General features: G+C 38.3%; 1 protein-coding gene across 1 annotated transcript; it reads left to right on the top strand.

The window, feature by feature from the left end:
* The first annotated feature begins 9,652 nt into the window (after positions 1 to 9,652).
* On the top strand, positions 9,653 to 15,563 carry LOC127865533 (serine-rich adhesin for platelets-like). The gene is made up of 3 exons (XM_052405379.1): positions 9,653 to 13,792; positions 14,970 to 15,146; positions 15,537 to 15,563. The coding sequence occupies exons 1-3, from the start codon at positions 9,653 to 9,655 to the stop codon at positions 15,561 to 15,563; spliced, it is 4,344 nt and encodes a 1,447-aa protein (XP_052261339.1).
* The last annotated feature ends 83 nt before the right edge of the window (positions 15,564 to 15,646 follow it).

The raw sequence follows: 15,646 nt of genomic DNA, 5'->3' as shown, positions 1-15,646 counted from the left end.
TTTTGGAAATAAATTAATCCAATTTAAAAGGATGTGAGAGTCCACTAGGCGTAAATGGGTTAAACTTTATAAATGGATGAGTTATAAGCGCTTACAAAGTTTACTGCTGCAAACGTTTATTAACATCGGTTAAAATTCCCCATCACAGGTTGTTGTTCGGCGAATTTTTGTCCGTGCCTGACCCGTCCACGTAGTGTCATTGACACATTGTAATCCAGGCTATACTTATGTGTCGCATGAACAAATGTGAATAAAATAATACATTATTGTATGTATTTTTATTGTGCTCAGTATGCGTATTTCAACAAATACAAATATATACTGTATATTTATTCATTCGGACCTAATGGCGGGAAAATTTATCAAACTTTCATGGGATATTATTGATAAATGTCAATACCTGGGTAAGACCGCTGTGCGAAAAAAACACTCAATTTAAAAAAAAAACTACACTTTGTATCTGCATGTCCTCTTTAGCGAGTATCATTTGCGTGTGTGCATTTAGAGATTAATCGCTGAACAAGGAGAGCCGACAATAATTGTCAATTTCGAGATATGGATTTCGGCCCGAGATATGCAGTTATCGAGCCGACGCATACTGTGATCATGTGACCATTTTCTCTAGAATATCGCATTGTGGTCTTGAATTAAATAAAATAATTCCAATAGTTAATTTAGCAAAACGTATATATGACTATTTCTACTAATGCCACACAACATGAGTATTGAATTACATAATTGTTTCCGAAGTATTAAGCCGAAGTATGCGACTTGATACAGTGTTGATAATTAAACATAGCCCACGTAAAAGAGCAGCATTCTATTACGACTGATGGATGTGTGAATGAAGCAATTCACGTATTTTGCATATGGTTTGCATAAAAATATGAATTGTTAATAAATAGCATAACGTAATTTTTATAAAGCAACGGACTCATAAAACTCTATTTACGAGTACGAACACATTTTATCATGTCGAAGTCTATAAGTACTTTGTTTGTTTGTTAATTCACCAAAAAAGCATAAAATGAAAATAAAATTTGTTGGATTCGATGGAATGTCGTTTTTAATTCACTCGTGATCATACAAAATATATATAAATCTTGAAGTAAATCTTGATATGATAATCTAAAAGTAAAAAGTAGCCAGTTTTGGCCAGTTTGAGCGAATACAATATTTTGTTCGTAGATCTTTATAGATTTGGCAAGTTAAAAAAGCAGTGTTACTCGGAGTCAACAGCATTTGTGTTACATAGTCTACATGTGCGTTGATTTCTTGGTATGTTATTATATAACTACCAGTCTCTATTTCCAATTTATGGGCGCTAAGTCTTAACCTTGATAAATCTTTAAGGTGATTTTTAGTATTGATGCAATCTAAATATGTTTCATACGCGAATTCAGTCTTAAACATTCTATCGTATTATACTGGCGGTTGGTTATTATTTGTATCGCGCAAATTATGGATAAATTGGTCTTTTAAGCGTTGATTAGTTTCAAAAGAATAATTAAAATTGTTGATTAAATAATTGACTAGAATTCCGTGTCCTATTTGTTCTGCTGTTCTGTTTTTCTAACAATGACGCCACAGAGATGAATTATTGCTATTACTATCCCTAATAAAATAATTGTAAAGAGTAGATCATGTTCATTATGCATAGCAGCGCATGCATGCTAATTAATTTGAAACATTGAATGATTATGAATTCATTATTGATTCGAGAGTTATAAAGGTACTTTTCGCTTGAATTATTTACAATATCGCTTTCAGAGTCGCAATTTTCTTCACTGTTAAAACCATGATCTTATTGCTAATATTGAAGTAGATATGACGGAAATATTCGGTTACAGAAACAATAAAACTGCCACAAAGTATGTTAGCCTGTATAACATTTCAAAAGGTATATAAAAAGTGAGATATTTACTAAAATACTTTTATATTTAATCAAAAGCTATGCACGTACTTGTTTGCGATCGAAAGTATCATTTAAGTATGAAACATTAAAAAGAACTGACCAGATAATAAATTGAAGAACTCGCCCATTGCAACGATATAGTATTTATCAATAAGCATGATATATTTATTAATAATCTGCGTTAATAACTGAATGTTTGTAGTGTATTGATGTACACATACATACACAAATTATTGTTCTTAAGAACGTTGTGTTTATTTTATATAAGCAAAAACAAACGCGCTCATGATGCAAGCCATTGCATTGAGAAAAAACACGCATTTTATGCTACTCATGGGTCGGATATATTAAACAGTGTCAAACAAGTTAGAGGTGTGTATTTACATGAGCCAGTTCTTTTGCTAGAATATAGTTACAAATGGCCCATAATATAAAATAAACTTTAAGACTTCAGTTGTTTTATGAAGTATTTTCTAATAAGGGCTCACTGTGCACAATTTGAACGAAAACAACGTGCATTATTTATTAAAATTCTATAATTGGTCGATCACTTTAAGTATCAAATAAATGTTGTATCATGTAAACACACTCACGCGTTGGTTTCAATTTGACACTTATTACAGTTAAAATATGCGTCAATGATTAAATGATTTTTAATTCATCATACAAAGTTCGTTTGTGACATCCACATTTTTATAAATGTTAAATATTGATAACATATTAAAGAGTCGTTAGTTTATGACGTCATTGTTCGGTTTAAATCACGTATTGCTTCAATATTCTAGATTTAATTTTTTGTCAGGGTTATTGTTCGCATATTTGTTATGGGGTCGTATTCTGAGAGAACTGACCTTAATGCATGTGTGTAAAGTGTCGTCCCAGATTAGCCTATGCAGTCCGCACAGGCTAATCAGGGACGACACTTTCCGCCTAAGTTTGATTTTTGCTAAAAAGAGACTTTATTTAAACGAAAAATGTCATACAAGCGGAAAGTGTGGTTCTTGATCAGCCTGTGTGGACTGCATAGGCTAATCTGGAACGGCACTTTACGCACATGCATTAAGCCCAGTTTTCTCAGAACGCGACTCATATATATTCATTGGTTTACTTTTTACCAATATCTTTTAATTTAATTTAATAGATTGAAGAAAAAAATAGTAAAAAAAGGTCATGATAATTCAATTATAAATTTAAAATATCTGCTTTATAGCTTGACATCACACACAGGCGATAATATATAAATAATTGCAATCGGTTAGTGTAGGTTTCTTAAACCTATGCTAATTAATAGGTAAGAATTTCTCACGTCTCTAAGTCAGGATGCTATTTTGCAAAGATAAAGGATTGAAACTCACAATTTTATTTTGGAAGTGCGACGAGGACTTTATTGAAAACCAACTTTCCTAATAACAAACAAACAAATGTCATAAATCGGAGCAATGCGGAGAAAAAAGGATAGATGGCTTGCAATGTGAAAGTTGTGTTATAGGCACAGGGGCCGCATTTCTCTTCCCGAATGATTACTATAGAACGTCATAACAAAAACGTCGATATTGAAGATCAAAGAATTGCGACACTACTACATCAATGTACGTGACAAGCGCCGGCTTTTAATGACCTCAATATCTTTATTGATATTCTATATCTCTTCTTAGTTAATATAGTCCACCCAATTTCCAATTACACTGGCGACCAGGTGTTTTAGCACCCGCTTCTAATTTCCATAGCAACCCGATCGAGAGACAATTGAAAGAGGATGGCAATTGCTTGTTAACATGAAAGGAATACAAAACAGTTGTACAATCAAATCGATTTTTTACTGGAAATACTGTTGTTCAAGTCATGAAAGCATCTGATGGGTATATATTGATATTGCTCTTAAAATATGAAAAAACAATAACAGTAAATCCGAATAAAAACGTTTGCACGATAACAAATGCTATATTCGTGTGTTCATATCACGTTTGTGTCATTTTTAATGTATTCTGCGTTGTTATGAAATACACCACTTTGAGTATAACTTTAAATTATAACACTCTTATGCCATATGATCAAACAATATGTGATAAGTTGGCAATATCTACATATCTAACAGAATACATATCACACTTTAGATCATGCTTAACATATACCGGTATGTACATTTGGATTATGTTCTGTGGAGTGCTTCTAATGGGTATTAAACAATCACGTTTTGCAAAGTAGGTCTTGTCTTGTTTCTTCTCTTTTTTTAAACCAGAGTTCTCTTAAAAGAAAAGGCGTGTTAAAAATGATATTTTTCTTTCACCATTCCCATCGGATATTCATTGCTCTTTCCCACAAAAAGGTTCATGTGCACCCTATTAATTTTAATAAGTAATGGTAATGTGCGTTTTTAGTGTGAGCATTAGCTCACATTAATGTTACAGACCATATTGTGCAAATTAGTATGTGCTTAGAAGCCTTAGGTACGTAATGGAAAGACAACCACCGCCTGTTGCAGCAGACGACAAATGCTATATAAAGCGTCTTTTAGAAAAGATAACCACCACATTTGCCTGTTTATAGTTCACCACTGATACACTGCAGAGGGTTTATATAGAGGACTAATAGTGTTTCACAGCTTGTAAGACAAGATTGGCCAGTCTAGTGTGTATCATTGAAATCTGTACACATTGGTTGATTTCAGGGAAAACGGGGCTTAATGCATGTCAAATAAGATTAGCCTGTGCATACTGATTAGCCTGTGCAATGCGCACAAGCTAATCAAGGACGATATTTTACAACAGCGAACACCTACAGTGCCTTCAGCGCTTTGAATATTGCATGCAATCTTGCACAAGTTCTTAAAATACATTAAAGAAAAACATTTTTTCCGGGATGCTTGCTTAACACCAATCCGAAAAGTAACAAATAGTGTATTCTTAAACGATTCCTGAATTGAATGTATTTTCCTATGTTAGACAGATCATTGTCAACTATGTATCTTGTGATATAAAGTAGAGCTCGACGGGAGGGCCAGCTACACATTAAATAATTATTACAGAGAGCAATTATAGGAGGAATTTAAATTAACATGTAATTGTCTTAGTATCAAACAAAACGTTCCAAAGGATCCGTTGTCAACCAGAGGCGTTTTATTGCTTTTCTCACGAACATGATGTAGTTAATGAACTGAACGGAAATAAATTGTTACGTTCCAAGACCTTCCTTAATGGCAGAAGTTTAAAGAGAATAAATTACCATTCACAAAAAGTTACATTTGTCTCACCCAACAGGCGTCACACTATTCGGTCATGGTGCAATCATAAGGGTGATGTCATTGAAAACACAAAACTAATTAAAATATGTCGTAACACTCAACTGGAAAACTGTTTAGTTGAACTCATGTAGGAAATCGCTTTCATATGTGTGAGTAAGCCATGCAGGGAAACATAGCTAGAAGAGGCGGGAACATCCGGTAACTGGAAAAAAACACTTGAACAAGGTTTTTGGTCGCTTTAACATGTTGCAAAGCTTTAAATTATTCAACTATTTACTACAATATACAACTGATGGAAAAGACCAATGGATGGCCGCCTTACCAAATATATGAGCCATGTTCTGAGAAAACTTGGCTTAATGCATGTGCGTAAAGTGTCGTCCCAGAATAGCATGTGCAGTCCGCACAGGTTAATCAGGGACGACACTTTCCGCTTTTATTGTATTTTTAGTTTCAATGAAGTCCTTCCTTACCGAAAATCAAGTTTAGGCGGAAAGTGTCGTTCCTGATTAGCCTGTGCGGACTGCACATGCTAATCTGGGATGACACTTTACGCACATGCAGTTTTCTCAGAACAAGACTCATATGTGTGAGTAAGCCACGCAGGTAAACATAGCTAGAAGAGGCGGGAACATCCGGTAACTGGAAAAAAAAACACTTGAACAAAGTTTTTGGTCGCTCTAACATGTTGTTAAGCTTTAAATAATTCAACTATTTACTACAAGATACAACTGATGGAAAAAAGCCAATAAATGGCCGCCTTCCCAAATATATCATCTTGGTTAAGACTATAATTACCAGTATAACAAAAAACGTTCCTAAGTTATCACAATTCTCAGCTACTTCTATCGATTGCCCGTCAATGTCCGTCAATTGTTCGTACGAGTGTGGTCTATAGCGTCAATGTTGACGCTCAATCTTCAAAAATAATAGCGACTAAATACAAGATACAAATAATCTGTGTACCGGTACTTCGGGAAGGAATTTGCCTGTGATGACCATTTTATTAGAAAACAGCAATACAATGTGTGCAACGTCATCAATACGCATCAATATTCAATACTGATAATAAACTTTCGAGTAAAAACCATTCTAAATTTTCAATAAACAAAGAAAATAATTACGGTGACATTATCTGACCCTGCCTAAACAAAACTGCAACATTAAGATTATTTAAAAGTTTCTTGTCGTTGATAATTTTAATAAATTTACTATCAATCCAACATTAAAAAATTCAAGCACAAACATTTTGTAAATTGTATCAAAGTATTGCGTCATTTCCACATAAACAGCATACAACCTTTTATAATGGCTAAGATATTTATGAACTAATGTCATACATACAGACATAGCGTCCACTATGGAGAGAATTTACTCAAACAACTTAAAATTGTAACAGCCCGATAATAGTTAATTTCTAAAGGACGTGAATGGAAATAATAATATACTCGGTCCATTTTACAAATTAAAGCCAGAGCTAAGGATACGGTTTTTAAAAAATCGTTTATTTGAAACCCTAAAATATTAAGGTATTCAACAATTAATTCATTTAAGATAGAATCAATATTACACTTTAATGATTTCATTGTTAAATTAATCTCCCCAAGAATAAACGGCTTATATAATTTTTGTTTATAAACTTTGTTTCTAATTAATTACGAGCGTTTCGTTATAGCTTTTACAGTTCAGGAATTGAAGACGATTGTTACATATTTCTTGTAATTAAATATGTTCAGCATTTGTAAATAGCGGATGCGCTATTCAGAACATTCGTTGTCAAACCACTCCAAAGTGTTAACTTCACATCAATCATCATATTAACTATTTCAGTGCTGGAACCAAATTTTGAGGGCCTTTGCAAAACAGTTTGGATCCAGATGAGACGCCATTGCTATTCTGATAGTATTCTTTAAAAAAAAACACGAAGAAAATGCTGATTTTAGAAATTCAGCAGAAGACATTTTAGCAGGCGACAAATTTCCCAGCATGCAAAGGGTTAAGTCTAGGAAAGTTGTAAATCTGACAAAAGATTAGCTGACACCAATTAGCATTCGTTTGGAACGCTGTCAAGGGTTGGAAAATAATAGATGAGCCTTATATATGAGGCATGCTTCAAAAAGCTCTTGGTACTCTGTCCGGACATGGGACAAGTGAAAAAAAAAACATATAAGTAAATAAGTCATTTTCATATTGTACGAAATCGTTTAGCTGGCATACTTATGTAATTAAGTTCTATCCTACAACTAACGTTGAACCAACGTTAAAAGCCACTCGCAATTTTTAATGTAATTTTCTAATATTTATGAGGTTTTTGTTTTTACTTTTTAATACATGTTACTGTTTTTTTGTTGCTGATTTTTCAATTAGTCCAAACATGGTCTAAATGCGAATATATGTTTATGGTAGTATTATTGTAGTTTTATTCAATAATACGGAATTTATAAATTCATAAACATATGACTTTATCTCGGGGCATATTTACGGTCGTGCACTGTCCTTAATATATTCGTTAGACCAACAGAAAACCCACCAATTTTCTGTATTGGTCGTTGGCACGACGACTAAGCTAAATAGTATGCGGAAAGAAATCTGCTAGTTACTATGGTATCAAACACAATACATTATTAATCACTAGGTATCGATTGGACTGTTTAATTTTGTAGTAACTCTTGAAATGTGATGTAGATTATGATTTACAGCAGAAAAGGTGTTTCGTTGACGCAAGAATATACTTTTTTATCGACAGTGATATCATGAGTATTTAAGCTTCATTTTTGACGACTGTCTGGATTATACAGTTTTTATTCCTTATTGTTTAGCATGAACATTTGGGCAGAATTCAATTTCAATGCACTTTATGTTGTATAAGTAAGCTTATATTGTTTAACTAGCTCCATTTGTATCCAAAATTATGTTCAAAATTACGTCAACATCAATACACACATTGTTTACACATTGCTTTTTGCCAAATGATAATCAGCATATTTGCAAACGAAAATAGAAACAGTAGCAAAACACACGCAATGTATGTTTGGCGATGACATAATGCATGGTGCAGGATCGCGTGACTGTGTGGGGTCTCCAATTCAGCGTTAATGTATGAAAACACACCTGTAAGTGGTGCTTTATTTCAAATAACTTTTAAAACAAATTCTTACGAATCGCAACGAGTGCATAAAGACGCAACGAGTGCATAAAGACAGATTTGTATTCTGCTTACGGCCATGTTAAATGCATCAGAATTACTTTATTTACTTAGCCTGTGCTCTTGTTAAAAAATTCATTGTGTACTGCTCGGTTATTCTTCAAGCAACTTGAAATTTTGTCACTGATTACAGACGTACTCAATGATTATTTTATACGTTAAGATTTCGGCACAAACTGCAAACAAAACTGTCTTTTATGCACTTAAGATTTTTGCAAATGTATTTCAATAACTTGAGATATTTGAAAAAAAATCTTAACGCTCCAGCCCATGTGTAAACCCATCGTATGTAGTGATCAATCATCAATGAGGTGTAATGGGTTTTCCCTTTCTAATTGTCATGAAAAATAAAGTTGTCACTTTTTTGTCAAAATGCAAATACTCGTGTGATATAGGAATGTGCTGATGTCAAAATAAGGTGTTTGTAATTAACCAACAAGTTGCTATCTGCTTTCCCGTAACAATGTCCTTAATTGCTTTAGCGTGCAAGGCACATCCCGTTTATCGCGTGCTGGAGCAAATCAAATGATCAACAATAAGGTGCTTCCCGAAATAGGTCATGCATAATTAACATAGAGGAGAATGATCTCCACATGTTACTTACGTACGAAGAATATTTAATCTGTTGACACACGGACTTTGTTTTCGATACGGGTAAACAAATACACGGTGCTTTCTATAAAAAAAAACATGTACACGAAAGAAACCGGATGGATGACAAACAACAATCCATGTTCCATCGTGTTTATTCACACATACACCTGAACAGAAAAAATAAACTCCAGTTTTCAAATGAGATTTGCTAATGCTACTGGTTAATTCTATTAACATGAGTGTATTATCTTTACATGGGATGTTTTCTGTAAGTTTGGCGCCTTAAACTATCAGTAAAAAATAATAATGTGTCGTTTTAGCTATAAGTACAGTCTGCTCTTTAGAAAACTTATAAGATCGAAATCGCACTATTTTAAAACGATGATGGGTAGAATTATTACCGTTCAGTAAAATGTTTATGCGGTTCATCGATTATAGCTCGTTCCAAAAACATTGTGTTTAACTTTAGTTTGTAATTTATTTATAAAATTAATATCTATTTTTAATCAGTTTCTCTTATATTGCCAAAATAACGAGTCTAAGACAGTACTATTTCATAAAACGCTATGCCTGACAATCGAAATTATTGTGAATTGTACCATAAATGTATGTTTTCAAATACATTTTAACAATAAACCCTAACTTCAACATGCATTTCAAAATCGCATTTAATCACTTACTTTTATAGAAAATACTGATGGCACTAGGCATACTTAGTGGTCTACAAAGTTGTCTAATAGCCGCAACAACAACTGCTACAACAAATACAGCCGATACTACAACAGAAGCCGCTACCACAACAGCAACCGATACCACAACTACAGCGGCTACCACAACTACAGCGGCTTCTACAACAGTAGCCGATACCACAACCACAGCGGCTACCACAACTACAGCGGCTTCTTCAACAGTAACCGATACCACAACTACAGCGGCTACTACAACAGCAGCCGATACCACAACTGTCACCGCTTCTACAACAGTAGCCGATGCCACAACTACAACAGCTTCTTCAACAATAGCCGATACCACAACTACCACCGCTTCTACAACAGCAGCCGATACCACAACTACCACCGCTTCTACAACATTAGCCGATACCACAACTACCACCGCTTCTACAACAGCAGCCGATACCACAACTGCAGCCGTTACTACACCAGTAGCCGATACCCCAACTACCACCGCTTCTACAACAGTAGCCGATACCACAACTACCACCGCTTCTACAACAATAGCCGATACCACAACTTCCACCGCTTCTACAACAGCAGCCGATACCACAACTACCACCGCTTCTACAACAGTAGCCGATACCACAACTACCACCGCTTCTACAACAGTAGCCGATATCACAACTACCACCGCATCTACAACAGCAGCCGATACAACAACCACCGCTTCGACAACAGAAGCCGATACCACGACTATAGCCGCTTCTTCAACAGTAGCCGATACCACAACTATAGCCGTTTCTACAACAGCAGCCGATACCACAACTACCACCGCTTCTACAACAGTATCCGATACCACAACTACAGCGGCTACTACAACAGCAGCAGATACCACAACTACCACCGCTTCTACAACAGTAGCCGATACCACAACTACCACCGCTTCTACAACAGTAGCCGATACCACAACTACAGCCGTTACTACACAAGTAGCCGAAACAACAACTACCATCGCTTCTACAACAGTAGCCGATACCACAACTACCACCGCTTCTACAACAGTAGCCGATACCACAACTACCACCGCTTCTACAACAGTAGCCGATACCACAACTACCACCGCTTCTACAACAGTAGCCGATACCACAACTACCACCACTTCTACAACAGTAGCCGATATCACTACTACCACCGCTTCTACAACAGTAGCCGATACCACAACTACCACCGCTTCGACAACAGTAGCCGATACCACAACTTCCACCGCTTCAACAACAGCAGCCGATACCACAATTACCACCGCTTCTACAACAGCAGCCGATACCACAACTACCACCGCTTCTACAACAGTAGCCGATAGCACAACTATAGCCGCTTCTACAGCAGTAGCCGATACCACAACTACCGCCGCTTCTACAACAGCAGCCGATACCACAACTACCCCCGCTTCTACAACAGTAGCCGATACCACAACTACAGCGGCTACTACAACATCAGCCGATACCACAACAACCACCGCTTCTACAACAGAAGCCGATACCACAACTACAGCGGCTACTACAACAGTAGCCGATACCACAACTACCACCGCTTCTACAACAGTAGCCGAAACCACAACTACCACCGCTTCTACAACAGTAGCCGATACCACAACTACCACCACTTCTACAACAGTAGCCGATATCACTACTACCACCGCTTCTACAACAGTAGCCGATACCACAACTACCACCGCTTCGACAACAGTAGCCGATACCACAACTTCCACCGCTTCAACAACAGCAGCCGATACCACAACTACCACCGCTTCTACAACAGTAGCCGATAGCACAACTATAGCCGCTTCTACAGCAGTAGCCGATACCACAACTACCGCCGCTTCTACAACAGCAGCCGATACCACAACTACCCCCGCTTCTACAACAGTAGCCGATACCACAACTACAGCGGCTACTACAACAGCAGCCGATACCACAACAACCACCGCTTCTACAACAGTAGCCGATACCACAACTACAGCGGCTACTACAACAGTAGCCGATACCACAACTACCACCGCTTCTACAACAGTAGCCGAAACCACAACTACCACCGCTTCTACAACAGTAGCCGATACCACAACTACCACCGCTTCTACAACAGTAGCCGATATCACAACTACCACCGCTTCTACAACAGTAGCCGATACCACAACTACCACCGCTTCTACAACAGTAGCCGATACCACAACTTCAACCGCTTCTACAACGGTAGCCGATACCACAACAACCACCGCTTCTACAATAGCAGCCGATACCACATCTACCACCGCTTCTACAACAGTAGCCGATACCACGACTTCCACCGCTTCTACAACAGCAGCCGATACCACAACTACCATCGCTTCTACAACAACAGCCGATACCACAACTACCACCGCTTTTACAACAGTAGCCGATACCACGACTACCACCGCTTCTACAACAGTAGCCGATACCACACCTACCACCGCTTCTACAACAGCAGCCGATAGCACAACTATAGCCGCTTCTACAGCAGTAGCCGATACCACAACTACCGCCGCTTCTACAACAGCAGCCGATACCACAACTACCACCGCTTCTACAACAGTAGCCGATACCACAACTACAGCGGCTACTACAACAGCAGCCGATACCACAACTACCACCGCTTCTACAACAATAGCCGATACCACAACTACAGCGGCTACTACAACAGTAGCCGATACCACAACTACCACCGCTTCTACAACAGTAGCCGATACCACAACTACCACCGCTTCTACAACAGTAGCCGATACCACAACTACCACCGCTTCTACAACAGTAGCCGATACCACAACTACCACCGCTTCTACAACAGTAGCCGATATCACAACTACCACCGCTTCTACAACAGCAGTCGATACCACAACTACCACCGCTTCTACAACAGTAGCCGATACAACAACTTCCACCGCTTCTACACCAGTAGCCGATACCACAACTACCACCGCTTCTACAACAGCAGCCGATACCACAACTACAACCGCTTCTACAACAGTAGCCGATACCACAACTTCCACCGCTTCTACAACAGCAGCCGATACCACAACTACCATCGCTTCTACAACAACAGCCGATACCACAACTACCACCGCTTCTACAACAGTAGCCGATACCACAACTACCACCGCTTCTACAACAGTAGCCGATACCACAACTACCACCGCTTCTACAACGGTAGCCGATACCACAACCTCCACCGCTTCTACAACAGTAGCCGATTCCACAATAACCACCGCTTCTACAACAGTAGCCGATACCACACCTACCACCGCTTCTTCAACAGCAGCCGATACCACAACTACCACCGCTTCTACAACAGTAGCCGATACCGCAACTACCATCGTTTCTACAACAGTAGCCGATACCACAACTACCACCGCTTCTTTAACAGCAGCCGATACCACATCTACCTACGCTTCTACAACAGCAGCTGATACCACAACTACCACCGCTTCTACAACAGTTGCCGATACTACAACTACAGCCGCTACAACAACAGCAGTCGATACATCAACTACAGCCACAACTGCAGCTGCTACTACAACCGCAGCCGATGCCACGACTGCAGCAACAACTACAGCCGCTACTACAACAGCAGCAGATACCACAACTATAGCCATTACTACAATTACAGCCGATACCACAACTACACCAGCTGCTACCACTACTACGACAGTAGCCGATACTACAACTACAGCCGTACCTACAAGTACAGCCGCCTCTACAACAGCTACTGCTTCATCAACTACCGACGTCACTACAACTGCAACCGCTACTACAACCACAGGTGCTACAACTACAGCAGCCGCTACAACTACAGCAGCCGCTACAACTACAGCAGCCGCTACAACTACAGCAGCCGCTACAACTACAGCAGCCGCTACAACTACAGCAGCCGTTACAACTACATCAGCCGCTACAACTACATCAGCCGCGACAACTACACCAGCCGCTACAACTACAGCGACCGCCACAACTACAGCCGCTCATACAGAGATAAGACTCATTCCGTTCGATACACACACTAAAGTTTCCAACACGGCCAACTACAGCTCCTACAACTACTTGGAGATTGCTGTGCCCCTCGAAGGAGGTTCCTACGCTCAATCTGTATACGTAAGTACCGGATCTGTGTTGAGTGCGTGTGAGAATGTGTTATTGCTTACTATGACGGTATCGTGTGAATTCGTTTATTACACATTAACTAAATTTACCTATTAACAACCCCCCCCCCCCATCGTATTCTAGCAGAAATTCGTCAAGGAGCGTTATTGTTTTGGTTTTTGGAGCATGTTTACTGTTCTTGTGCACAAAGGCGAATTAAATATAAAATAAGCATTGGGATTTCCCATTCAGATTTATTTAACGATAAATACTTACGTATTGACTCTGTATATCTTAGTTTCTAGGGGTATGGTCATGAAAAAGATGAGGTCAACATGGATTATACAAATATTATGGAAATGTCTACGGCAAGGGAGGGCAAGGTCTACAGCGGTTATCGTCCATTTGTTCATTGCTTTTTAAATCGTTGAATCAAAAGCACACAATGTTGTCAAATATGAAGATATTTAAAAAAAATTGTATCTTTTGACAAGCAAAATGTTTTTACAATCTTAAAATATATATTATAGTTTATCTCGTTGTCGGTTCTTCAAATGACCCGGTAACCGTTGTCGGCCTTACAGTAGCTTTAGTCGAGTACAGAGGGTTATTAAGGATTATGTATACAGCCAGACTGAACAAAATGTCAGATTGTCTTAAACATGTATATAAAAATTAAACAATATTCGTTGTTGGTGATAAAAATAATCATATTTAGGTTATAAATCAAAAGTTTAACACTATTTTATGATAATATTGGGGATTTCACCTTATCATTAACAGGTTACAGTTTATGGAAAGACATAAAGCGATGAGCATAAGCCTCCATGTCAATCTCTTGGCCAGTAAGTGCAAATGCATAGTGTGTTAAAGTTAATCCATTTATGCATAGCGTCTAGAAAAAAAAGGCCTTGGCAAACAGCGTAGACCCAGATGAGACGCCGCATAATGCGGCGTCTCATCAGGGTCGGCGCTGTTTGCTTAAAGGAATTTCTGTAAGAAATATTCTCAATATAGAAATAAATATACTAGACATCCCTTAAGTTGGAAATGAATTGATCCAATTTACAAGGATGGGAGAGTCCACTAGGCATAAATGGGTTAAAACACCAATGAGCATATAGTATAAACAATACCGATCTACCAAACAAAAATACGTGTTTTGTTATAAATTTTATCCTCGATTAAGGTCACGAAGTCTGGCAATGTGGTCTTGTCGACCATCACTGAGGAGACCGCCGACAGCGGAGTCAGGTACCGGTACACCAACCCGCCGGCTGCGGGGACAGCGCCGATTCTAGGCGCCTACGACCTGTGTGTCCTGTCGCCGTACTGGGCCAACATGAAAATCTCAACTGCTGATACCGTGAGTAATATTATCAGTCCGAGTTATTAAGGATATATTGTGAGAATCAATTCTTACCTGTGATTTGGTATGTTCGGCAATTATTATTGAAAACACTTCTACTTGTTTATGGTAAAGTATAGTGATGTTTCATTTGTCAGTTGTGTTTAGTAACAGAACATCACTTTTCAAATCAATTGCTACATTTAATATCCATGTATTATGTTTAGCGATGGACATCCGTTCATAAAAAATCTATATACACCGGGTTCGGGTCAAAATGTAACACTTTCTTAACAGTACAGGCTGGTCAGTTCGAGCCCTATCTACATATTCACTAATAACCTCGTCGCTTTCACAAGAGACTGACAGTGAAATGTTTATAGTGTCACACCTGCCAATATGATGCAGTCCTGGAAAGGCTCATCCAATGTATGACGCACAATCCTCATAAACTCAACTGTCAAGTTTTCTTGGCGGGGTAAAGCAGAACATACAGTTATATTCTCTACTGATCCACA

This window comes from Dreissena polymorpha, chromosome 2 (assembly GCF_020536995.1).
Source record: "Dreissena polymorpha isolate Duluth1 chromosome 2, UMN_Dpol_1.0, whole genome shotgun sequence".
Classification (NCBI taxonomy): Eukaryota; Metazoa; Mollusca; class Bivalvia; order Myida; family Dreissenidae; genus Dreissena; species Dreissena polymorpha.
The sequence above is the reverse complement of the archived record's forward strand: the minus strand, read 5'-3'. Positions and strand labels throughout refer to the sequence as shown.

What these genes read in the sequence shown, in the direction of transcription:
- LOC127865533 (XM_052405379.1), top strand. Translation starts at nt 9,653, where the DNA reads ATGGCACTAGGCATACTTAGTGGTCTACAAAGTTGTCTAATAGCCGCA. An exon ending in CCTACGCTCAATCTGTATAC is followed by an intron (nt 13,793 to 14,969) that starts GTAAGTACCGGA and finishes TCCTCGATTAAG; the next exon opens with GTCACGAAGTCTGGCAATGT. An exon ending in AAATCTCAACTGCTGATACC is followed by an intron (nt 15,147 to 15,536) that starts GTGAGTAATATT and finishes AATATGATGCAG; the next exon opens with TCCTGGAAAGGCTCATCCAA.